Below are 27,185 nucleotides of genomic sequence, written 5' to 3' on the forward strand. Positions count from 1 at the left end.
GTCCAACCACATGATCAGAATTAAAGAGCGTAACCCGCCCACGTGCATCAGCCAGTAGTCTTGCCGATACAACTGTCATTTATAGTGAGTGGATATGGGGAAGACAGGGGAAGAGCTGAAACAAATTGAAATTACCCATAACAAGAATGTCAAAATAAGTTTGAAGTTGTATACGGTATGATTATGGACAAGGTCGACATGCTTTAACATTTCCCAGGTAAGTTTATGATCACCAAAGAAGACTGCGTATCACCCCTCCTGAGCAGCGGTACAATGAGCTCGAGCGCACGAGCTGGACAATTAAAGGAAGCTAACGTTAACGTTATTTTTGCTAACGAGCTCATGTTTTATCTTCCTTCCACCCCGCAGCAGAAACGTTGGCATTGCGTTTTCTGAGAGCGATAGCTTTCGAACTCACTGGAACAACCGTACAGAGAAGAATGTCAGCTCCAACCAACTCTCTTCAGCAGTCGAGAGTGAGACGTAGCAACGCGGGCTCCCCCAGCTCGGCCAACAGCTGCCGCCTGCACCCCATCCGCGCTATCGTGCCCTACTACCAGCTCCTGCCCGGGGGTCAGAGCAGCCCGACACCACGCACACAGACCCTCTGCGCTGGAGCCAACAATGGACCCGCGAACAGCCGCGGACCAAGTCCCTCCAGCCCGACACTCAATCCTGGTGCAAACTCCAAGCAGAGACTGTCCCCCGAAAGCAAGGGCTCGTGTTCACCTGACCGGGGTCCCAACTCGCCTGTTTGCCGAGGTAAATAGTTTCTCTTGTTCATCTTACCTACAATGCCTATAGCAGCACATTGTCTAACGTTATCAATGCTTGATTATCTTTAGCTAAGTATCATGCACACATATTACTGCATTGTCTCTGATGACCTCTTGTGGTCTGCTCAATGAGTGCAGTGCTCATGTGTGTGTGTGCGTGTGTTATCTTGAAGGATCACTTTCATTAAATCAATGTTGTTAATCATCAGATTTTGATGTAGCCTGTACCTCTAAAATGGACTTGCTGTTATTAGCCATTCTGACATATCATAACCCAGTTATTGCATTAGATAGCATCATAGCATACTGATAAAAGAGTTCCTATGGACTTTTGACAGAGAGGGGGAGGAGAACTGGCAACTAGATCTTGCTCAAGTAGCCACGTCCACCCGAGTAGAAACACTGCTGAGCAAAAAGTCAGGTGTTGCCTTTTCTGTCACTCGCTACTCTCCACTACTGTACACATCTGGAACACATATGGAACTGTACACATATGGCAGCACCCGCCATGTTGCCTTGCACTTGGACAGTGGAAGTGAGAGGTGTGACATGTCATGTCCTGCTGAGTTGTGGTTCCATTCAGGTGCTAAGGAGATGACCAGACTCTCCCCTAAATCAGCTTATTTTCAGAGCCTTTAAATCTTGTTTATGTGACAGTCTCTCCTGCCAAATATTGATGCCGCAGCTGGTTTCAGGCTGGTTGTATTTTCCCTCTCCAGCACCATTTATTTCTAGAAGAATCATGGCTATTTTCTGTAGACCCTGTGTTTTCTATTGAACAATGTTCACACACGCACACGCACACACACACAACCACATACCATCTGGTGAATGTCTGCAACACCATTATGCCTGGATACAGGTTTGTTTTTTCAGTATCTGATTAGAAGCACACAGAGGCGGAAACTGCTTGCATTGACCCTGGGGGTGTGTTTCTGAATCTGCAGTGCATCAGTTGCTATGAAAGCAGCCAGGTGTTTTTAGTATAATGACCTTCAACCTCTAACAAGATCAGGTGGTGAATCGCCACGTGCCACACAAGAGCATTCTCCAACTGCATTGATGCCACCTTAATGTCATGGCTTCCTCCGCTCACCTTTCCCCAAAATGGCAGCCACCTCATATTGGCACTAAATTGCCGTTATTATGGAGTTTTTTAAACCCCGTTTGTGACCATGCCAACAGCGTGCCTCACATTCTTTGGCCCTCTGAAAGAGATGACCTTCAACCCTGACGAGTGTCGCGTGTCATAGATGATGATGGAGACATGGGGCCTAACAAAATTAATAGTTGGTTTCAGGTTGCCGACCGACCCTGCCGATTTAGGTGCGACCCAATATATTTTATGAGTTTTAAAAAAAATTATATAAAAAAAAAAAAAAAAAAATCCGATTTTTTTTTTTTGGAATAAAGTTTCATAGAAATCTTAGTCAAACATTTAGTATTATGGATATTAAACATGCTGGCAGAGTACATGCATCCATGTTGTTGTGAACATTTTAATTAAATAAAGAAATTCCCTATCCATAGTCGCCGTGGGAAAGAATAAAATAAAAAAATAAAATAAAATAAATTCCCTACCTACCCATGGCCAAACTGACAACCAACCTGAAACCAACTATTAATTTTGTTAGGCCTGACCTGCTTTTTTGGCGGCCGTGACCTCCCACTGGCTCCCAGTCCCAACAAGCCTGGGAAACCTCACGTGGTGTTGACTGTGACGAGAGGCTAGGAGTTGAACTGCAATTCAATGAGTAAAATGTATATCTTCTAAGGGAGCAAACGGGTATGAACATTTGAATAGTGCCTATTATTCATCTTGCTCTTTTCATCAGAGTATGGATGTGGTGCTTTATTTTGGGGGTTTTCAGAATCCGATCTGCGTCGAACATCGAGGATCCCAAGAAGACTGAAAACGATAATATAACAGGCAGAAGCACTAGGCTAAGGTTCCTGGTGATTTCTCATTCACTGTAAGTCCTTGAGCCCAAAGTGGAGACAAAACGAGACACTGGCACCGGAACAGTGTCTTGGTTCTTGGCATCACCGTGGCGGAGGAGGTCACCGCGACAGGGGGACACAGACTGAAGGCCATGGAAGATGGGCTGACATTCCACCATATGACCTTTAGGTTGACCACCATGACATCACCCTCTCTCACCACACCGTCCCAACAATGAAACTGCCCCCTCCCTGTCAAAGTGCCTGCTGTGCTGAAATCCTGCCTCATTGTCACCCATTCAAACTGCAGAGTCAGAGCAAATGTGAAAACAAGCATGTTGTCCAAATCAGTCAACTTTGGTGGAACTTTGTCATTTTAGTCTACAAGTCTGCAGCTGAAGACATACACTTGGGCAGTATGGCTGGGCAACAATTCAATGTACGTGTTTATAGGTTTTTTCCAATGGCATCATATTGTAAAGAAATTATGAATATTCTGATATTGTGGTCCAGCTGTAGCATTTCTCACTAAATGAGATCTGAAATATTTGAGGGAATATTAGGCTAATTTGAAAAAAAGAATGGGTTTTTGATATCACAATTTACATGACCATGCAGTTCAATCCAATGGTCATCAATTTAAATATTTTAATGGGAATTTCCATATCAAACCTCTGGCGTAATGTCATGCGTAATAAATATCCAGAAACATCTTTGCCATCATTAGTTTCTGCCCCCTGCTCTATTTTGGGGGTGAATATCAAGCCCAACTTGTCGTTCCTGATGTCAGCAGACGGGTGACTTTGATGTCAGCCTAGTGGTTTATTTCACCCCAGGGCTGGCTTCCCACATCAAGAGATTATTCTGGTTCACTTGGTGGCGAGGCGAAGGCAAAATATCCTCAATGTTGGTTTTGAGAACACTGGGCCTATATCAATATTGGTGGAAATTGAACCTGCTTCTTTTGTCAACAGCGCTTTAGAGAATTTCACTGTAGCCCACTTGGTTTACTTAGGCAGTGCCTTCGGGGTGGATGACTGGACGTGCCTATGTATTGCTGAACAAAAGGACTAAAAAAAGGAACCACCTTGTAGTGTGTAACTGCCAGTGGAGATGCCCCGTGTAGATAATTGAGTGGTGGTTTGTATTGGTGTTGGAAAGGCCTCTACACAGTGTGGCCTGCTCAGACAGGGAACAGAGTGAATGAGCGTGTTCTCTCCGGTCACCTGCCTCACCCTTTCCACTTTCTTTGATATGGAAAGCAAGAAGCTTCCGTTGGCTTTCAGTAAATCACAGAGTGTAATCCTGGCTAATGCATTTGAACCCATTGCTGTTGTTTCTCCCTGCTCTCCCGATTGTGCCTCTGTTTGGGTGTTTCTTTTATTTTTTTCACTGTGCGTTACTGCAGGAATGTTGAGTGGATGCAGGCAGAATTGATGTGCATTGTGGTGTGGTTGTTTATGAGTTCTTATGTGGGTGGTGTGTGTTTAACTGCTCTGGCTCAGAGGAGGCTGATCCAATACCATCACTCGCACACACTCCAGCTCAGTTATTTACATTTGCTTCAGGCCTCAACGCTCAGGCCTGCTATTACCCAGCACCAATACTTAGGAGATTAACAAAATTGTCCATACTTAGAAAACAAGAAGAGGTTGGAAGGGCAGCTCTCGTCTCGTGAAAGCATAGTTCAGGACAATGCTGTTCTGTACTGAATAAGTTGGATGACATGCTCACTGCAATGGATTCCTCTTCCAGGCATTCTTAAACCTATTCATTCAGGGATCCGATTCAGAGAAATTCATTCTTGCCTTGGGACCCAGGCTCATTAAAGCACATTTCTACTCCTGCCATGTGGGGACCCACCAGATGTTGAATGAATGAATGAATGAATGAATGAATGAGAACTTTATTTAACAGATTGCAGAATGGGTACAATACAGTACGGCTCAATACATACAATTGTTAAGGGGATGCAGACCTGAGAAAGACGTTTGTCTTGTTTCCATCAGGGTCCCCCATTTTCAATTCATATAGACATTTATGACATACACAACATGCATGACATTTATGGCATAGGGACATATAGGTATTTAGTACTGATACATTTGTGACATAAGCGGTATTCAAATATACAGTACTGTTACCCCTAGATCCTGACAGAGTATATACATATGATGGGGAGGGGACTGTACATTAGGAGGGGGTGGGTGGGTGGGAGGGAAATATACATACGGCGGGGAGGGAATATATACATGCGGTGGGGAGGAGACTGTCTATTAGGAGGTGGTGGGGGTTTTGGGCATTTACGGTGGCCAGTTTTGAATTGCAGCCTCCCGTAGGTGCTCTTTAAGAGCGGTTTTGAATGTGGGCAGGGATTCACATTCCTTTACAGCTTTGGGTAGGGCGTTCCACATTGTTGTGGCATAATTGCGAAACGTGTTTAGTCCCTTGTTTGAGCCGAATCTGGGTTTAACATGATTTGTTGAGCTTCCTCTGGTGTAGTGGTTGTGGTATTCACTGACCTTTGGGAAGTATTTTGACATGTACATGGGCACCCCGGTCGTATAGTGTATCTTGTAGACCAGGCCCATTGCAAGTTGCTGTACTCTGTCGTCTACTCTAAGCCATCCTAGGTTGTCAAAGTGGGCAGGGGTGAGGTGGGTTCTGGGGTTCAGGTCAAGTAGTAGTCTGACCAGTTTGTTTTGTGATGTTTGTAATTTTGTTTTAAGCGCCTTTGAGGTGCTTTGGTACCATGAGGTGCACGCATAGTCATAGTACCCTTGAATGAGTGCTCCTGCCAGAGTCTTCAGGGTATTCTTGTTTACCAGAGAGGAGATCCGGTACAAGAATCTAGTTTGTTGGTTGACTTTTTTTATTACATTGGATGTCATTTTGTCACAGGAAAGATTTGCCTCTAGGATGGAACCCAGGTAGGTATGTTAATGTAGTAGGCCCACAAGTACAAGTTACAACCCATTTTGGTTTCAGACGCTTGCTTAACCCATAGTTTAAGAAACCAGGCTCCAAATATGCAAATGTTTTCTGACGTCAAGGCCTTGTTCATGCAAATGGTGGATGCACTTAGGTAGATGTTTGTTGTTCAATGTGCAGAACATTAGCAGTGCCACGATACCTTTGGATAAGTGTTTGAGCTGAGTGATTATTTTCTTGCTTGGTGGTTTAACATCTTGAACTTGGTATTCTCAACGCCAACAGAGGAAATGCCACATGAAAGATGCAGCCAAACTAGTCAAGTTTTGTTTGTATACAAACTTTCATATTAGATGCATGGGTGTCATATGTCTCATGCTCTTTCTGTCTTCCCTCTTGCAGCAGAGAGATCCAAACCCCAGGTACGGAGTTCCAGTGCCATCCGGCGGACATCCTCCCTGGACGCCATCACAGGGCCGTACCTCACTGGCCAGTGGCCACGGGACTCCCATGGGCCCTACCCCTCCTGTATGAAAGACAAAGCCACACAGGTACACCTACTGACACAGACGATAGGCCTAAACATGCAATACTTGCCGCTCTACACTTCCATCCATCACAACACTTCATGAGGCCTGTTCGTGGTACTAGGCAGCCCCGCACATCAGCACCCGCTAATCTCGCCACGTGACTCAGCACTGAATGCAGTATTTCCCCAATGGCTTGATTTTTTTTTGGGCGGATGGGGGTGGCAGTGGGGGGGGGGGGGGGGGTGTAATGAAAGAATATTGAATATGTATGATGATGGCAGGGCCATTGACCAAGGCTGCTCCCTCCATCCCAACAGAAGCCTTTCATGTGTCTGAATGAGGACCGCAGAGCCTCATTTACATGGGGCTTCATCCCTTTAACCCTTCATTCACCTTGCATTTCTTTGTGTGTAGGCTGAGGAAGTGGTGAGTGGGTCGTGGGAGATCTCTTGAAGTAGCAGTGTACAGAGGAAACACTTGTTCTGACCATGTGGTAGAGTGTGACGCTGGGACTACTTGGATAGGCACAAACTCCCCCAAGGATGGTCACAGACCAATTCCTGTTTAACAAACTACCCCAGAGCCTGACTCCCTTTAAGACACAACAGCAGAAACAAGCGACCCCAGAGCCTGACTCCCTTTAACTCATTCAGCGCCAGAGGTCGCTGTTTACCTTACCGTTGAAATGCCAACGCGTTTTAACATGGGGATACGTGGCTGTGTTTGCAGGCCTAAAGCTATATTATAGCTATGGATCTAATAATATAGTCGATTGTCATTGAGTTTCTTCCGGTCAAGATGCAAAAAACATAATTTTTCCATCCATACATTCCCGTTTTATACCGTCGTGAATATGAGTGTAGTTTCAGGGCGGTCTGGTGTAATTTGCAAAAGGCTGCGTAATGGCCGGCAACGTGGATTCTAGTAAAAGCGTTATCGTTTCTTCCCTGGACTAGCTACTGTTTTCAAATAAAATTTATATTATCGGTATTATGTTTCATCATGAATGTGTGATTATTTTGATGCTCTGATTGCCACCAACGGCATACGTTGTGGAGTAACGTTACAGTAACACTTTCGGATCACAATGAAAGCATGCTCGGATCAACGCAAGATTGATACCATATAGCCCTTACCTTGACTAGGATTAGTAGGATGTACTGCAAAAAGAATATTCCAATTATCTGATCATCCCCATTCCAAGTATTGATGTCGATTGTGTTGCCAACGTAATCCAGCAATGAACCGCGACTGCTTGATTCTCGTCGATGCATGTGTTATAAGCGCTTGGCTTGCCCGACTATTTAGACTCCGCCCGCAGGCCGCAGATCGACCGACACACCAACCACATCGCTTCAAATGGAGTGCAATAGCGGCCGCAAGGTGGCAGGCGGCGGTATTGGACTGGCAATCTCAGACCCATCCCCAGTGATAACACAGGCTCCCGGGATGTTTTATGAATGGAAATATTGAATAAAAGAAATAACGATGAAAACCCGAGTATACTTTTTCGGGGGTCCTGGCGCTCAATGTTCGGCGAGTTAACCCGACTATAGTCGGGTCCGGCGCCCAATGTGTTAAGACACAACAACAGAAACAAGCTACCCCAGAGCCGGACTCCCTTTATTACACAACAACAGCAGAAACAAGCTACCCCAGAGCCCGACTCCCTTTATGAGACAACAGCAGAAACAAGCTACCCCAGAGCCTGACACCCGTTAAGAAACAACAACAGAAACAAGCTACCCCAGAGCCTGACACCCTTTAAGAAACAACAACAGAAACAAGCTACCCCAGAGCCTGACACCCTTTAAGAGACAACAACAGAAACAAGCTACCCCAGAGCCCGACTTCCTTTATGAGACAACAGCAGAAGCCAGTAGACAAAAGGTCCCTGGCCCCTTTTTGTTGCACAGCAGACAAGTTCAAGACAGCCTCTCCTTTGAGCTTTTAATGTAGCTCTGCATGGAGGTGAAGCTGTTTGCACCTGTCCCCAGGCTATGGCTGAGGCCAGAAGGAATCCCACTGCTTACCACCTGGCCCTCGTGGCTGCCCGGCCCGCCTGTCTTTTGTGTGGGAGTTGAGGAGCAGAGGGCCCATACATATGCTAATCACTGTTCCGGGATCAGTCTGTCTGCCCAAGGCCCTGTGCTTAGAGAACACAGAGAATGTCTGTATGAAGATTAGACGGACACATACACACACACAGAGGCAAAGAGGTGCACTCTGCACACTCACACTTAATCCTACTCTAGCACTGTATTACACAATGTTTACTATCACTGGCAATCAATCACTGGCGATCCAAATGTTAAAGTGTTCCTTATTTGATTAACGTAAAGCGAACAGATAGGCCTCTGCGAATTGTTGCTTATAATTTTATCTCCAAAAGCAGGTCGAGGCAATGATGACATTCAGTACACAAGCTCCCTCACAGATATGCCGGCTATCCATTCTCTAAAACGTTCAGCAAGGTTTCAGCCATGCATGAGATAGATAACACACAAGGCGAGGACGCAAACTCACTAAACTAGAATGCATGTTCTCGTCATTTCAAAAACACGCCAAATGATAGCCATGGTATTCTATTCACTTGTCTCAGCATGTGAACTAAACAAACCAACACAAATTCCATTGCAATTGTATTGAAGCCCAGTCATTACTTCCTGCTTTGGAACGGAGCAGGATTCGTGAGGATGTTGTCTGCATGTAACTCTTCGGGTGGGAATCATTATGGGGAGGGATCTGTAGGGTCTGTGAGAATAGGCTTTATCTCGGCATAACATTATCAGGCACAACACCTGGCACACAAGTCTACAAAGCACACAAGTCAGGCCGGAGGTTCGAGAGCTAGCATGATAAAAGAGTTCAACTCTGAGGTAAACGAAGGTGGGGGTCCCTGTGAACTGACAAACTGACAATAATTTTTTAATTATTATTTTAAATGTTAAGATGGGGACAGAACATATTAATGGACATTTTCATGTAAATATGCCAGATTATAGCCAGAGGCTAATTTCCATCTGTAGTCCCTTTGCAGGTTGACCGAACAGACAAATTATAAATGGGACACAAACTACATAATCAAATGAAGAGACAATAGATGAAACAGACAATGACGACACAATGTGCATTATCTTTTAATTCATTCAGCGCCAGGGATTAGCCGGGTCCCCTTCTAGCTACACCGCGCTTTAACACATTCACGGCCAGGGGTCGCTGTTTACCTTCTGTATAGAACGCCAGTGCTGTAAGTCAATGGGGTGCTTTGTTCACTTGCGAGTGCTTAAAATATATCTTATATTATAGCTATGGGTCTAATAACACCGTCGGTTGTCAGTGAGTTGCTTCCAGTCAACATGCACAAAACGGATAGTTTTTTTCATCCTTACATTTCCGTTTTATACTGTTTTGAATAAGAGTATAGTTTTGGTGATTCTTAGTAATCCCAGGAAAAGACGCGATAATAGCGTTTTAGTGGAATGCACTTATCACATTGTCATTTTTCGCCTGATTATCTAATCATCCTGAAATCGACGCTAGATTATCATTATTATGTCTCCTTGTGCATACATGAAATGGGCCCTGGAGCGCGGCGTAAGAGTCCTTACCTGGTCTCCGATGTAATGCAAAAAAAATAATCCAATTATCTGATCGCCATTTGAAGTCCTGGGCGCGGAGGTCCGTGCCACGTTCTCCAGCATTGCATATGGAGGGGGGGGGGGTGGGGGGGCAGCCTTGCAGCCTTGCAGCCTTGCAGCCTCGCAGATGTATCGTTGTAACAGGTTACCTCGACGGAGTATTTAAACCCCGCCCGCACGGCTCAGCTTGGCCCAGATAACAAACCACAGCGTTTATAATGTAGTGCAGTTGCTGCCACAATGCGTTAGGGGGCGGTATTGACCGTCTGCAATCGCAGACACACTCGGAACAGTATGCACAAGGTGCCTCGATGAATTATGAATGGCAATAGCGAATAAAAGAAATAACGAGTTAAACACGTATATATACGTGGTTGGCCGTCAAGCGCTGGCTCCCAATCACCTGTATATATACGTGGATGGCCCCGGATGTGTTAAAGATAGGAGTGCGTCACCTTGTTTGTAGAGCTATATCTATATTATAGCTATGGAGACAATACTATAGTCATTTGACAGTGACTTTCTTTCGTCGAACAAGCAAAAAAGAGTTCATTTCTTCATGCATACGTTCGCACGTTATCCCGTGGTGAATATAAGTATAGTTTAGGAGTGATCCGAGATAATTCATGAAAAGCAGAGTTATAGGGCGCTACGTGTATTCTACTATAAGTGTTGGCGTTTCTTGCCTGGACACGCTACTATCAAATGTATATAATGGGTATTATGTTTCATCATGAATACATGAAAGGGGGCAGGGTCGTTTTTTTATGCTTTGATGGCCAGTAACGGCATTCGTGTTGAACACTGCAGACTAGGGATGGGCGTGAGTAATCGATTACTCGTAGCTATGAGAAATCGATCTTAAATTATTAATAATCTTTATGAAAATATCTTTATTTTTTTTAACATATTTGTTTCACATGTATGTGTAAGATTATAACTGTTTGTTGGTTTCCTTAAACATATATGTGAATGAACAAAATTAAGTTAAAAATAAATAAATTAAAAGGTTAAATTATTTTTTTCCCCTTTACAAGTAATACACGATCACTCGAGTATAGCATGCAGGATATCACATTAACATGAAAGGGGGAACTATTCTGGACTGGGTTGGGCTGAACTGGGCAGTGAAAGATGCTGGGCTGGGTTGGTCTGAACTGGGCAGTGAAAGATGCTGGGCTGAACTGGGCAGTGAAAGATGCTGGGCTGGACTGGGTTGGGCAGGGAAAGTTGGGCTGGTCTAGTTGGACTGGGCTGGGCAGTGAAAGAACCAAGCATTTCACTGTAATGTAATAGCTAAATAAAAAAACTTGAACTTGACTTGTTACATTTGCACTCTGGTTGAATGCCAAACGTATTCTGGTTGTACTGTACTTGTGCTGTATGATGACAATACATTGGAATCGAATCTCATGTCAACGCTAGGGGTTCAGCAGGTGTATTCTGAATGACAAGTGTGACAACATCACCGTTGTGAAGGGCATATGGGCGAGTGGTGATATGGGGGGAAACCCGGTAATAATTCGGCAATAATAAAATGTCACTCGGCTGCATTTAAGCAAATCCGCTCAGTATAGTCATCCACTATGTTGAATGCGCGTTATGGTAGCTTGTTACATCCTAGTTAGCTAGCCGGCTAATGCTGGGTTAGCCTCACGCCCACTTGTCATTATCATCCGACTCGAGTGCTGTTGTTCGCCCCCATGTCAGACCGACCACACTGATATCCGAAAGCGACGACTCTACATGCAATTATTTTCATCCACGATGTATTTTTGTCTAAGTTTGTCTCTACGTTGTCAAGCCGGTGACAGGAGTCTGTAGCTCTGCACGCAGTGGTCTGTCCACTTCCCCTAGATGCGCGACATCTTCTAGAAAACGAGTGTTCATTCGAGGAGCTTAGAGCGCATCTGTACAACGATGATGTTCATTGGTTATGGATTATTATGAGGCGCAAATGGGAGGAATCATAAGGGGGGAGTCAGAGTTCGGCTTGTGCCAGTGAGCGAATCAGCAGATTGCAGAATGATTTTGTTTTTGTTTTACTAGTCACCAGACTAGTCAAACATAAATCACTCGCCAAACATAAAAAATACTTTCATTTGGCGAGTAAAGTGGCCTAATTTCCTCCCCTGCAGATAGTCCTTACCTTGGTCAGGGGTATTCCAAAAAGAATATTCTTTTCTGATCGCGATTTCCAGTATTTGTGTCCATCTGGTCCCGGACATAATCTGGCACAATTTATGGATAGTGTACCGTCTGGGGGTCCCCCACCAGGAAATCTTTTGTTACAAAAACTTAATTTCTTGCATTCTGGTGCATGCATTTTTTTATTTGTACCCTTTAAATACCAGTGTTTGTGATGGCATCACAAATTATTGTTAAAAAACAGGCTAGCATATGCATGATTAGCAACAACACAGATTTGTATGGATTTTCAGTTTTTTTGTAATTGAAAAAAAATACAATCTTTTATTCAACTTCAGCCCTGATCATAACACCACATATTCATTTTATAATTCTAACCCTTTAAATGCCAGTGTGTGTGATGGCATATATTTGCAATATATCAAATGCAAAGTAGATTTTTCTGGGGGGGATTATTACAGGCTAGCATGTGTCAATGATTAGCAGTTTTTTGTAAGGGTCCCGCCTCCACCAATCACATGCGGCTCCCTTTGTGTGTGTGTGTGTGTGTGTGAGAGCGAGAGAGAGAGCGAGAGAGATGGTTCTCCAACTTGTGTGAGTTGCAGTGATCTCCTGGTTGTTCCCCACCTAGGTTATCTAACTATTGCGCTGGTGCAACTAGAAACACTGGTCTGGCCTGCTTCTAAATTCAGTGGCCTGACTGCATAAAAAAAATAAATCGTAAATAAATCATAATAAAAAATTAACTATCAAACCCATGCTGGAAACTAACTGAAACTAATCTTTGCAGAACCTCTTGAACATGGAGAGAAACACAGCTTGCAGCTTCATACACTTTGTGTTTCATGGGGTTATAAGTAGCGAGCCCATGCCCACTTTACATCATGGAACTTGGTTTCTCCTCAATGGCCAGAAAAGTCCAGAACTTCTCCATAAAACGTGTCTGTATTCTGTAACGGATCAGACTGCACCATTAAGCGCCTCAACGCTTGGCAGTGGCATCAAACGGCACACAAGCCATTCCATAGGCCATGCGCAAAATGGTAATGCTAAAGGCTAGCTACACATCTGCCGTCCAGCATGGGCAGCACAGTGGTCTCTTTATGAGAGCACAGGCACCCATTTAAACCGCTGTCCTTTCTAGGGAAACCAGCGCCAACAAGCCAGTGAAAACTGCCTCGCTGGTGTTTCTCATTATTCACAGTGTAATATTACATATCGCATGGCTTGTGTGTTATCTGGAGCCCCATAGAGCTTGATCTGTTGGAGCCCGGGGTCAGGCGGTAGGAAGACATGTCACTACTGTATTGGCCTTTAGGACATTTGAGGGCTTGTCTGAGGAGCAGCGTCGCTGGTGATTTGCATAATCAGAGGGGAAGTACGTGGTTTCAGATAAGCTTTTGAATCATCCCCTGTGTGTTTCTGCGTTTGCATAGATTTACATATCTTAACCGTTTCCTTGTTTATGTAATTGAGGCCTAAAAGACACGTTCATGGAGACAGCCATGGCTCTGTGCTCTCTGGTGGAGAATGTTTTGTACATAAAAAGACTAACGGGACATTGACTATCATTTTCTATGTAGTTTGTAGGCCTCTACTAGGACTCATAGTCATGGGACTACCATACATTATGGTGACGACGCCATATTGTAATAGACTACTATAGTCTATTACATTTAGAGCTATACTTACTATAGCTATAATATAGTATGTGGCGGTACTGGTAGATTTTCCACTAGTCTATAGCTTTTACCCTCAAGCTGTGGTCCTTATAACCAGAGCTGTGGTCCTTATGAACATAACTGTGGTCCTTATGAACAGAGCTGTGGTCCTTATGAACAGAGCTGTGGTCCTTATGAACATAGCTGTGATCCTTATGAACATAACTGTGGTCCTTATGAACAGAGCTGTGGTCCTTATGAACAGAGCTGTGGTCCTTATGAACAGAGATGTGGTCCTTAACTGTGGTCCTTATGAACAGAGATGTGGTCCTTATGAACAGAGCTGTGGTCCTCCTTATTAATTCATTGACTGCCATGCTGTTTTCCCATCTTTACTCCCTGGTGCCAGCGTTATTGACCATTTTCACGATGTTTGCGGACCCATTTTATATTCTATATTATAGCTATGGAGACAATAGTATGGCTCATTTGACACTCTCTATTTATACTCCAACAGGGACGAAACAGTTTATTTCTACATACCTTCGTTTGTGCGCTCAATGAGTTAATAACAACTGAAGTGAAATCGCCTGGCCGTCCTCCACCTATCAGCCCTTACTGCCTATACATACTCCTCTACCTAATGTATATATTCTGTATATAATTTTCAGGTGCAATAGTTAGGGCTATTACAAAGAATGTGTATAAACTCTGCATGTTCCGAACATCAAGACTATATTCTTTCCACCTCTAAAAATCCTCAGTATCTTATATATTTTATTTTCATTATGCTCCTAATGGACTGGAAGCATGTTGTTCTGACTATTATGTTGTTTGTCCTCCGCTCAGCAGTAGCTGTTTCCCTGCTGTTACTTTCCCACGTAGAGCGCTCTCCTCACGCCGTCGCTTCCAACGTTTCCACATTGCTTTTGAACACACAGCAGCGGTGACAACGGCTCTCAGACACATTTTCCTGTTGTCTGTTCATCTGAACAAACCCAAGAATGTATTTTTTCCCCTCCCGAGTGTCCCATAGGTTAGTGAGGTCACATGAACGATGCGAGTGTATTCCATTTGTTTTATCTTCAGGTGTGTTGACATGGCGGGCGTGTGTGTGAGAGTATACTGGATATGTGGTGTGTTTTATAACCTGTGTGTATGTTTCAGACTCCAGGTTTGTGGATAGATGAGGGAGCGGAACAGGGAAATCCCCACCAGCGCTCAGCCTCCTGGGGCAGCGCAGACCACCTTAAAGAGGTAGCTACTAGCTTCACTCATCTCACTGCACCTTCACTCATCTCACTGCACCTTCACCCATCTCACCGCACCTTCACCCATCTCACTGCACCTTCACCCATCTCACTGCACCTTCACCCATCTCACTGCACCTTCACCCATCTCACTGCACCTTCACCCATCTCACTGCACCTTCACCCATCTTACTGCACCTTCACTCATCTCACCGCACCTTCACCCATCTCACTGCACCTTCACCCATCTCACTGCACCTTAATTCGTCCCAGTTGCGACCCCCTCTGTTGAAGAGATACTTTGACCTTTTTGCACTTCAGTGATTCGTTTTTGCCAGGCACATATTATGTTGAGAGAAAGAACAAGTCTACATTTGTCCTTCAGTTACCCTAAAATGGCTTGTTAGCATTTCCCATTGAAACTAGTGGGCACTGCTAGTGGAAGGCTTACATGATCATTTGCATCCAGCGGTACCAAGTCTGGGGCAGATTTAGGTTCTTTGAAGTGACAACGTGTTTTCCTCTATTGTTACAAGTGCCTGGCAAAAACCAACCATGGTAAGATTCCAAGATATTTCTTTAACAACTACTATTGGAAGTGTTATTGTTACGAAGGATCAGATTAAACCGAATATATATATTTATTTATTGATATATATTGAATAGTATTTGTATATCGTTTGATATCCCTTGTATATTCCTTGTACATATACACGGAATATCCCTTTAGCCTACTATAGCCCATAATAGTTCATTCTCCTATTGGACAAAGGACCAGGCGCCAGGGGACCAGCCCCCGGAGCCAAGTTCAAAGTTACCGACAAGACATGTCTGTACTAGCCCCGGCCCTGCGCAGGGATACGGCGACAGAAATGAGAGTGGCACTATTTGTTCACCGTGCATATAAATATAGCGCAGGTGGATACAGAAGTTAGTTAACCTAGTTTGTTACCCACTAAGTGAAGCCTCACCCACGATACGACGTGCGGTGAAGTATGGCCTGTTTGGCCCCAGAATAGCATTGAGACCGCGTGCGAATTAATAACTGAATTGTCAGAGTTTGGCACTGTACCGTCGAGTGCGACGTATTTCTATTAAGTTAATAATAGTCTATTGTGTATGGTGCATCGTGCGGTTAGAGTTCTAAAGTGACCAGCATCTCCAACGCTTCCTCGTGTTAGCTAGATTCTTATCCAGGCTGGGCCGACCACATGGCGCTTTCATCCGAGGAGATCTAGGCGAGGACCGAATGGACATGTACACTGGATTACCTACCCGACGTCTGCATAGCCCTGTGCGGCTGGAATATATATTTGCTTTGGTACTGTGATTTGTGGAGCAGATAATCGCCGACGCCTGTGAGTTGGATTTACCCCCGAGAGGAGGGTAAGGTCGAGTCGGCGCTCAGAGAGCCTGAGGCCGCCTAGCTTTCTTCACTGTGGAGCTACAGCCTACAAGAGAACCAAGCTGTATTCGTCTGCGGATCAAGAGTCTATCGCACTGTCTTCTGTACTCGAAGTCTCCCTAGATATCGTTGACCAGACGTTCTACTACCGACAGCTCTCCTACCCCCCCTGCCGGCTTACAACCGGGAGGACCCCTTCCAGTATATCCCGCTATATCATTAAGTGTACCATAGATATAATTCCCTAAGAGCCAGGTTGTATACTTGCCTCCTGCGTAACCAGAGAATGGACATTCAGTGTTGATTTGCCTACGAATACTCATTTGCCTTACAAGTGCAATCAAATGTAATATAAGTATCATATGTACCTTTTGCTCCATTAAATACTTGATTAATACCTTTGACTGGAACCGATTTCATTGTGGGAAGTGTTCATCATATTCATATATTGTGTACTGTATGGCCAGTAGTTAAAGTACATAAAGCGGTAGTGGTTTAATGATACCATACTTATCAATACAGTCAGGGAATTGTACCCCTCAGTTACAGTTATTGTAATAATACAATGCAACAGCGTCTGTCAGGCAGCTCTAAATTGGACCAGATTAGCCGGTCTGTCAGAACATTCACTTAGAGGAACACTGTTGACATTTATTGTGGCCCTACTTCACTACTAAGCACACAGTCAATCCTACAAACATTGTCTTGAGGTTCAGCCTATTTACCCGAGATGTGTTTTATTTGTCAGGATTTGAGGTCAGACTAAATGTTCTGCTGCTTCAGGTTGGTTTCCACTCCCATCTATCTGCTCGGCTTTGTGGCCAACCGACCGACAACACCGGGCTATTAGTTCCCCAGCTCCCAGGACCACAGGCTAAATATAACTTCTCTCTCCAACTCCGCTACACGCTCGCATCTCATTGTGGCCTGTTGTTTTTCAAAGACTGGGCAGGAACTTGTCTGGAGGCAGGGAACAAAATTAACACCCGTCAAGCGCCAATGGCGTGTCGATTTCCTCTTTTGGCCAGTAAATGATGGAGGCTACTCAGCTACTCTAGCGTGTAAAATTAATTAGGAGCCACCTTTCTGAATGTTCATACAAGAAATAGCTTCTGTTGTCTTTTAGTGATTCTGCAGCCAGGACTCTGCAGTGTGAGCATTTACTAAAATAGATTATATCCTACAAGCTGACAGTTCAATGACCTAAATGGCCTACCCACCCCTCCCCCACCCAACCAACCACCTCCAATGTACAGTGATTTTAAGTAGCCAAACGTTACACTATAAAAACGAACTGGATAGGTGATGATAAATATTTCACTTCATTAGCTGAAATATTCGAAAATCATTACGTCTGCTACAAGCCTGCTCACTCGTGTGTGTGTGTGTAAATTTGCTATAGGCAACTCTTCTTGACATGGATTAGGCTAATTCAATTTAACAATCATGATTCCTGAGCCTATTTTATTCAAAAAGAAGATATTGATTTACATATGTACATATGTATGTATATATTAGGGCTGTGACTTTATCGCATTAATGTCGATTAATTAACTACATAAAGAATTAAAAGTTAAAAAGATTGATGCATTTAATCGCATGATGATTTTTCTTTATTGTGTAAGAATGTTACCTTTCAAAGGAGACCAGACTCATGCATGTGCTATAAGTATTTGAAGTATAATAAATCTCAAATAACTTTTTTTCTTAGTCTGGTTTGTTCATAAAAAATATTAAATAAGATACATTGAGATCAATCAAGATCTTTTTTCTCCAATGGTCAAATGTTCTGGAATGTACTTGAAAGTACTGCGTTTTACTTTTACCTCGAAAGTGCTTGAGTTTACAAAAGGTCCTTTGCGCTAGGGCTGGGCGATATAACGATAACGATAAATATCGCGATATATTTTAATAATCGATATCGAATATCGAAATTAAAAAAAATCGAAAAATCGTTTTTTTTTTTTTTTTTGCCTGCAACAGGGCAGTTTTAAAACCAGAGACAGTGGACAGACTTGTCTTTCTTGCCTGCAACTTAAAGTAATGGCTTTGCAAATGACAATACTGACCAAATTGAGATTTATTTTTCTCTTGTCCATTTATTTTGTTTGCTTTCTAATTTAAAATACAGTTTGGAACTGTCTGTACACAGTAGGCTATGTGTGCTAGCAGAACTGGACTCCAGTCACGAGTCACGGTGCACATGTGCGGTGGTTTGTCCACCAAAAAAGTGCCAAAAGATCGAAAATAAACTAGCAGAGCCAGAACTGTTCAACTCCCCTGGAGCCACAGCCAGCAGAGAAGCCGGTTTACTTTAGCTTTTAAACCAGCTGCAGCCTGAGAACTGGAGTGTGAGGGGATGTAACACTAAAGATGGCGGCAATGACAAAGAATTGCTGCAAAATAAACATACACCTGTTGTTAAAAAAAAAAGAAAAAAGAAAAAAAAAATTATACTTATAACAATTCGATAATTATCGATATCGAGAAATATGATAACATTATCATATCGTTATCGCGATATGATTTCTTTCCATATCGCCCAGCCCTACTTTGCGCAGTATATATATATATTATTCCTAAAATTGCTGCACTTTGTTAAAAATTGCATTGGTCTGTGTAGTAGCTAATACAGGATTTTGCTGCTTAAACGTATGTATAATGTATATTCATTGATTCACTCGTATACCAAAATTCATTTGAATTGTAAAATGTTGCTGTTCTCATCAAATATTGATATGCGATAAAAATGTGATTAATTTAGATTAATTAACTAAAGTCTCGAATTAATTCGATAAAATGTTTTAATCGAGTCCCACCACTAGTATATACCGGTATATCGTCTTTTATTTTTTTTATATAATCCTAGCTCCTGTGCTAACACAAGCACTAACATAGTGGAGTGGAGAGATGAGAACATAAGAACACAGATATACTAAAGTTATTTATAATTTAATCTTGGCTGGTAAGCCAAAAAGTAAATTTAGTTCCCCGTCTGGAGGATGTAACAGCCATGCTGTTCCTCTTTCAGCTTGGCCCCGTTGACACACCACTGTGAGGAGGATGAGCCACGATTACAATATCTGCTGCTCCTCGTGCAAACAACAAAGATACCCAGACACTTTGTCTGGTTCCAAACCAGAGCTGCCCAAAACAAGCAACAATGCTGTTGTAGTGGCCTGACTGACATAACGTTACAGGATTGTGATTTAATGTGTGCAGGACAAAATGTGTTGTGCCCTGAACCTACAGTATGTCCATGTAGCAGCATGTAACCCATAAACACACAGTACATTTGTACTCAAGAGAGGTGAGCCTCCTATACTAATCTCACTGCCCTGGCCTGTACAATCAATAGCAAAGCGACAGCCAGGAAAAAAAGTCTTGTTCTGAGATTACATTGCCTGGACTTGTCAAGTGCTGCACTCACTCTGGGCTCATTCAATGTAGATGAACCACACTACAGTAACTGTGTACAGTAGCTAACCTGTACATTATGTGTGTGAGAGGACATCCTATAGGCAGAGTCAGCCCTTTGTTGACTATCGTCAGGATTACAAGATCGGCATCAAACACCACACCTTTGTCTGCGTACAGCTGTTTGTTAAATTTTCATAGGCAAATTTTTGATTTTTTTTTACCTGAAGCAACACAAGACGCAGAAGAGATAGTGACTTTATATGTTTCATTGTTAATCATAAACGCATACTCCATAGCCTAAAGTAGTATTGAGCACTATTCTATTTTTGGCATATTTTTTAAAAGAGGTAACTGCTCAGTGTTTTAGATTAATCTACAAACCATAGGCAATGAGACGAACAAGGAGGATAAGACGGTACAAATTAAAGGAAGATTACTTCAAGCGAAGTAACTTTCTACACTGTCGTACAACTCATGTGTCATGCACATTAATGGTCAAGAAATGAGACCGAAAAGAGACTCAACACAGATCCTGCCCGACCAAAAGGAATTGGGCACTTCAACCGAGTTCCATGCATCGCTGATGTTGTTAGGTTTTCTGTTGTTCAGCCCAACTCAGTTTAGATCGAGGGTTAGATCGTCAGTGTTTCTCTGCGGAGGCGCTACAAAGTGCCGGCTTAAGTCAAGTTAAACTCATGTTGGTGTACACAGCGGTGTGTGGTGCCTTGAAATGTTGCTGCTGTGCCCCAGAATTGTAATTTGTGTTGTTGCTTTGGGTGTTTCTCCGGGTGTTCCTCCAGCAGATCGCTAAACTGAGACTACAGCTGCAGCGCAGCAAACAGGTCAGCCGCCAGAGCTCCATCCAGCAGCAGCACACGCAGTACAGCAGCACATGCCAAGCCCAGGTGAGATGAACCAACTCACCCACATACCAGAAGATAAACGAGCACTACGCCATCCGTACTGAATTCTGATCGCTATGCCTCTTTTTTGGGGGGAAACAACTCAAGGAATAAACGGGGATTAGATGGCGTTTGTTCATAAACTACAACTTAGTCTTTAGTACAAATCACATGGATATAAATCACGCCAAAGACTATCAAGGCCCAGAAATAGTCGTTACCTCTTAGTTTCAAGTCACTTGGAATGGTCACATAAGCATGATATTAAATGTCCAGGTAGGGAAATGAGGAAATATCCTGCAGCTGAAATACAGACTGAAGGGGCCTGAAAACGGATCAAACCTAACCTAACTTTTCACAATGGCGTGAACGCTCAATGGTGGCCAGTGTTGGAAAGTAATTGCTTTACTTAACATGATGCACTGACAAAACATTTCAAACTATGTAAGCGTTCTGCTGACAGTTTTTAATGGAGGTCAAATACAATAGAGGTCAATAGGTGTCTTGTGTTTTCCCCGAAAGTAGGTGCGGCTGTGAAAGTAGTACCGGGATGTGCCCATCTGATGTACAGCAGCCACTCTGTACAAATACCATATGCATAATAGTTAGTGGCAACCAAGCTGTCTCACAGCTGTTGTAGTTGATGATACTATTACTGACTGATAAGGATGTTATGGTTTTTGAAAGGCACTACTCTACATCCATTTAGTTTTAGTTTAGTTCATTAACCTTTCAGCATTATTGCAGGTTCATAATGACAATTGTCATTTAAAACACTGATTTATTTAGCTGTTGCTGAAACATCAATACTAAGTATACGGTATACCAACTATTTTAAATGTTGCAATTTGCTAGTAACTGGAGTTGGACATTACTTGTTTATTACACAAAAGCTTTAGGTTATTTAGTAATATTTAGATAGTAAACGAAACAGTCAAGCTATTACAGGGGTTGATGTACAATTACATTACCCATACAATTTAATAGCATGTTGTCATGCTTTTATGGTACTGTGGGTAGACCACACTTTATCATAAGTTATGTTTATGATATTTTATGAAGCATTGAACTGGATTGAAGAGGTCTAGCTAATGAGTTCCTGTTATTGCGACCACCAGTGACAGAGATGAAAGGGAATGTGTCTGGGCATGCCCTGTTCACTCCCATCCACTCCCCCGTTCACAGTTCATTCATTAACGGATAACCTGCAACGGTAAACATCAGCGCTGTGGGAAAAACATAAACACTAATATAGCGTAACCTATATGAGGTAGATCATAGTCTTGTTTTCATTGCCTATGATATTTAATCCCATGTGAATAAGAATATAATTTGTTCATTCAAATAGAAATGCTCCACCTGTGACATAGTTAACGAAACTGGCTCGGTGACACCTTCAGGGTACACACGCACACACACTTTCTTGATTACACATTCACAGCTTGTAATGAATGTGTATACAGCTGTATACAGGTTTCTTAATAACCCTTGTCTGCATGTGTTTTCCAGCCTAAGGGGATTTCATCAGCTGTGCCAAAGTCCCTGATCTCCAGAGTGCCTAGCAGTGTGGAGGGCATCAGTCACGAGCTGGAGAACGTCTTTATCAGAGACGACTGGGAGCATGGAATACAGGTTGGCACTAACATGCTGGCATACGTGCACACATACTGTATGCACATAGGGACATGCACACATATTATACACACACATATTGTATTTGTATTTATATTTTATAGTGTATATATGGATGGATTAATAAAGGATCATCTTATCTTACAAGCATGAATGCACACATGCACATAAGTACAGTATGTGCACACAATGCACAGGCAGTCACACACATACAAGCATGAATGCACACTCATAATAAGTATGCACAAACATCCATGTGTGCACACACACATTATACAAAGAAGCATACCATATATAGGCATGCAAAGTGGCGTGTAGCCTTGTGCACCATACTCGCAGTAATGCACACGCATAATAAGTATGCACAAACGTCCATGTGTGCACACACACATTATACAAAGAAGCATACCATATATAGGCATGCAAAGTGGCGTGTAGCCTTGTGCACCATACACTCGCAGTAAGACAAGACTGTAAGACGCATACATATTCACACTCCCAGCTCCCACTGAATGAAATTGGTGAGGAGAGCTGTAAATTATATTTGATGTGGGGCAGTAAACCTTGCTCTCTCAGAAACACACTGGCATACACACATTCACACACCCACTACAGGTTTACGTCCTGCAGTGCAGCACTACAGTAAGTCTTCCCCCCCCCAGCTCTCTCACTGAGTCAGTTGCTCACTGCTGACCAAGCAGAAGACACTGCACATCAAACTACCGTAATTCCTCTAATAGTAACCCCGGCTTGTATTTGTTTCAACTGTAGCGGGTACCAGGCTTGTATTAGGAGGAGGCATGTTAGAGAGGCCTATATTTCTAATTTTCAAACAGATCATAATGAATAAATCAACATTTTGTGTCAGTTTGAACCCAGTAAAATGTACTGGGTTCATTTATTGAAACCAAGTACTGTATGAAATAGTAAACAGTGCAATTACAGGTGGTCACTGGTCATTTCAACATTTTCAAAGTGAAATCAAGTAACTTTACCTTAGCAGCTCCGGGTGCTGTGGGTAGCAACGTTGGCTCTCATAACGTTATCCAGTTAGCAGCTCCGGGTGCTGTGGGTATCAACGTTGGCTCTCATAACGTTAGCCAGTTAGCAGCTCCGGGTGCTGTGGGTGGCAACGTTGGCTCTCGTAGCGTTAGCCAGTTAGCAGCTCCGGGTGCTGTGGGAACAACGTTAGCTCTGAGCTCTCATAACGTTAGCCAGTTAGCAGCTCCGGGTGCTGTGGGAACAACGTTAACTCTCATAACGTTAGCCAGTTGGCAGCTCCGGGTACTGTAGGTAGCAACGTGCTCTTTTACCGTCAGCTGCTTTCAGCTCTGTTGTTGTTGTGTTACGTGCTGCGCGCGACCCGTGTTCCATACGGAAGTAAGGAGAGGTTCGCTCACGCGTATATTAGTAACCCGGTTTGTATTAGGAGGCCGGCTTATAATTGCTTAGCTCAACAGCGCAACCGGATATGAATAGAGACCCGGATTTTAATAGAATACAGGTTACTATTAGAGGAATTACGGTATTCATACTGTAACGAGCAGTCTGCTCTGGTATTAGATTACTAGTTTGCCCTTTACACTCACAAATACACATCAATAAATGTATGACTCATTTAATCCATATCCACTGTCATGTGCATACACTGTCTATGACCTCACTGCCCCCTCCAAACGTTTGGCCCTCTAGGCCATGGACGTGTTGGATGGCCGCCGTGCCCCCTTCCCTCCTCATCACCATAGCAACAGTGGGGACACACGTGACACGGACACCCAGGCCCCTTCCAGTGGGGACTCCAGCCCCTCCCCTGAGCCCTCCAGTCCAGAGCCCCCCCACTCCCCAGATGAAAGCCCCTGCTCCGCAGAGGACACCGAAAAAGGTACCCGCTATCTGTCCCGTCCTGGTGATATTGACTGTTTCAGTAGAATGTTTGATGTCTTGCTAGGAGACTGCCTAGACTCGTCACCATATTACACATTGTGCACCTGGGAATGCATTCCTTCACATATTCCATTGAGAAACACATACCATGTGGCACCAGAGGGGTCAGAGCGCAGGGTGAGGGCTCGGTGTCTTGCTCAAGGACTTAAGGACGAGGGCCCATTGGATGATTATACAACGAGATCCAGCATGAATTTGTCATGTATTTGTGACTTCTCTGGCCCTCTATATGTTCATTGGTCAAATCTATTGGTCATCATTTTGTCAAATATTTCCAGACAGCGGATGCAACTCTCCACTACCCAAATTCGCCACTTCTCCCAAACCCAACAACAGCTATATGTTCAAGAGAGAGCCTCCGGAGGGCTGTGAGAGGGTCAAGGTGTTTGAGGAGATGGTGTAAGTCTTTTTCTTTTCAATTTGAAGTCTCTTAATGTCTTTTCTGTTTTCCCACTGGATAGCTGTATTTATTTATACTCTTAACATATAACAAGCTACAACTTTTCTGCCTTCAGGTCTCACAAGTCAAAGGGCTTCCCACTGTTCTCCTGTCCGGACAAAAACAAGGTGAACTTTATCCCCAGAGGCTCCGCCTTCTGTCCCGTCAAACTCCTCTGCTCCTCCCTCTTCACCTCAATCTCCTGCTCCTCCTCCGCCGCCCCCGGGCTCCATGGCAACGAGAGCCCGGGGCCTCAGGTGACCCCCGCTCTGCCGCCCACCTCTCAGTGCTCGGCCGACCGGAGCTCCGACACAGACAACAGCACAGACACAAGCACAGACACGGGGAAAGATGGCCCCACGCATTTGCTACTCACCAGCTAGTTCTCAGGTACAGCAGCACAGAGTGGTTGACAACACCAGGGGAGCCCCCCAGTCCCCCGACTAGGGAGAATTCATGCTTTTATGTTAGAGGTTATATGTTGGATTGGATATTTAATTTAGCAGACACTTGTATCCAAAGTGAGTTCCAGTTTAGTGTGTGTGGCACTGGTCCCTGGGCTGTGTAAGCTCCAGGCACTGACTACACACTGAGCTACCCAGGACAGAAACACTGTGGCCTGGTCAGGGGTTGTGGTGTGGTGTGGGAAGCCTTCCAGAGCAGGGAGATCACTAACCTAGCCTTCTGCTCTGCATGGTGACAGCAACCACAAGAGATAGCTCTTTCCTTTTCAAACGGTAGAAATGAATGTTCAATGTATTGTTCTGTAGCCAGCAATTATATAAATCCATATAATTCTTTTTTTTAAAGTTGATGAATGACAAGGTATGAAATAAACATTCTTGTAATTGTTTCATCTAACCAGCTTATTTAGCTGTTCATTGTTTAAATAAACAATCGTTTATATTGCAAACATATTGGGATGTCTTACAGTTGAGTCAGCCAAATCTAGGCTATGGCCTATTTTCTTCAAGCTCTTGAGGCACTAGAATTGTAGAACCAAAAACAGTCAGAGGTGCGAGCTTCCCCCATACAGGTACATGATCTGTCCAATGACCAAATAGCCAGCTACAAAGCACACGACTCCCCCTTAGCCTTGTTTCAGGTTGCCCCCCTGAAGAATAAACTCAGGTAATTTGGAATGTACTCATGCTTGGACTATGTTGCCTTTTTCTCAGTGTTGATGACAATGCTCCTTACAAGAAGACATTCCAGTCTTTTAACACAAGTGCTTTTTTGCTGGAGAGGCCCCTTCAGACTGAAGCGAAATATCGCAGAACATGATTGTGAAAGATATGACAGATACTGATGATTTTTACCTAATGTTGCGTTTTTAAAGTTGCAGGTGCTAAGACACATTCCAGAGATCCTTGTTCCATCAATCAAGCGTGTTCATATAAATAGTTATTAGGGCTGACCTCCACTAAAGAAAGACCTCTTTACACTGCTGATCTTACTTAAAATACCACCGCAGGCCCGGGGGAGAATTCATTCCACCCGGTATGATCACCTTTACAGTGCAGAGAAGAGATCCATGGGAATCAATGTATCTCCTGCAGCTAAATGTATGCAACAATAAACACTGCTTATCTCGTGGATGACTGTTGTGTGATGATTTTATAAAGCCCAACTTTCATGCACACATTTCACTCGGGTGACGGGACTCTTGTAGTTCAGATGGTTATCGTGGCGTCTCTGGTTTTACCTTAACCCAGAACAAGTACCGGGTTAGCTGCTTTCTACTAGAATGTGAGCCGGGTCAGACTTGGGTTATGTTAACTTTCCTCTTCTCCAGCTTGACATCTTTACACAGGAATGAAACTAGTCAGCTCTGCCAGTATAAACGTTGTGGTTAAAGATGATGTAATAGCTGTAGTACTTTGTTAACTAATAGATTTGATTTATTGAATAGCCCATTTGAAGACATCTTAAAAAAGAATTAAGCAATCATGTAGAATTTAAAGGGGCACAACAATGCTGATTTATTTTGCACATTTCACACTTCCAAAAACTTTCAAGGTTTGCACACATTTAGTGTTAGACAGTTATTGATAGGGATGCTCGATATTGGCTTTTTTACCGATACCGATATTCCGATATTGTCCAACTCTTAATTTCCGATACCGATATCAACCGATATATGCAGGGTTTCCCAGTCAAAAAAACTGAATAATTTCAGGTAACTAATAATTTCACTGGATATATATATAACAAATATTGTTATTGTTTTTTTTTGTTTTTAAACGGATACCGATATTTTCCGATATCACATTTTACTGCTGATATCGGCCGATAATATCGGACATCCCTAGTTATTGAGAGTAATTAGTTTGAATATGGCCATCAGTGATATTATCTGGGATGTTGAATCGTGAATTGTGTTAATTATAACTCAATGAAATGATAAGGTAGCAGTATTGCTATTTTTTCACCATTTCATGGTGCTGTAATTAACAACACATGGATTCAATGTCCCCAACGACATCACTGGTGGCCATATTCAAACTCTGTTACTCTCAAACTAAATTAATGTGTGCGAAACCATTTAAAGTTTTTGTACATGTA

At 43.3% G+C, this 27,185-nt stretch overlaps 1 protein-coding gene across 2 annotated transcripts; it reads left to right on the forward strand.

The window, feature by feature from the left end:
* The first annotated feature begins 77 nt into the window (after nt 1-77).
* LOC311245964 (glucocorticoid-induced transcript 1 protein-like) lies at nt 78-26,216 on the forward strand. Of its 2 annotated transcripts, none has more exons than XM_084335997.1 (9): nt 78-217; nt 370-762; nt 6,051-6,199; nt 14,796-14,885; nt 20,504-20,608; nt 22,115-22,237; nt 23,930-24,119; nt 24,460-24,580; nt 24,697-26,216. In XM_084335997.1, exons 2-9 carry the CDS (start codon nt 441-443, stop codon nt 25,001-25,003), a joined length of 1,407 nt encoding a protein of 468 aa, XP_084192123.1. In that variant the 5' UTR covers nt 78-217; nt 370-440; the 3' UTR covers nt 25,004-26,216. The 2 variants fall into 2 exon arrangements, with proteins under 2 accessions (XP_084192123.1, XP_084192124.1); XM_084335998.1 differs by having other exon boundaries at nt 20,507-20,608.
* The last annotated feature ends 969 nt before the right edge of the window (nt 26,217-27,185 follow it).

The sequence above is a fragment of the Notolepis coatsorum genome (genome assembly GCF_963971535.1).
Source record: "Notolepis coatsorum genome assembly, chromosome: 19".
Classification (NCBI taxonomy): Eukaryota; Metazoa; Chordata; class Actinopteri; order Aulopiformes; family Paralepididae; genus Notolepis; species Notolepis coatsorum.

Bases quoted from the DNA above. Each gene is read 5' to 3' on its own strand.
- LOC311245964 (XM_084335997.1), top strand. From the start codon at position 441: ATGTCAGCTCCAACCAACTCTCTTCAGCAGTCGAGAGTGAGACGTAGC. The intron at 763-6,050 runs GTAAATAGTTTC...TCCCTCTTGCAG, and splicing joins CAACTCGCCTGTTTGCCGAG to CAGAGAGATCCAAACCCCAG. The intron at 14,886-20,503 runs GTAGCTACTAGC...GTGTTCCTCCAG, and splicing joins GCGCAGACCACCTTAAAGAG to CAGATCGCTAAACTGAGACT.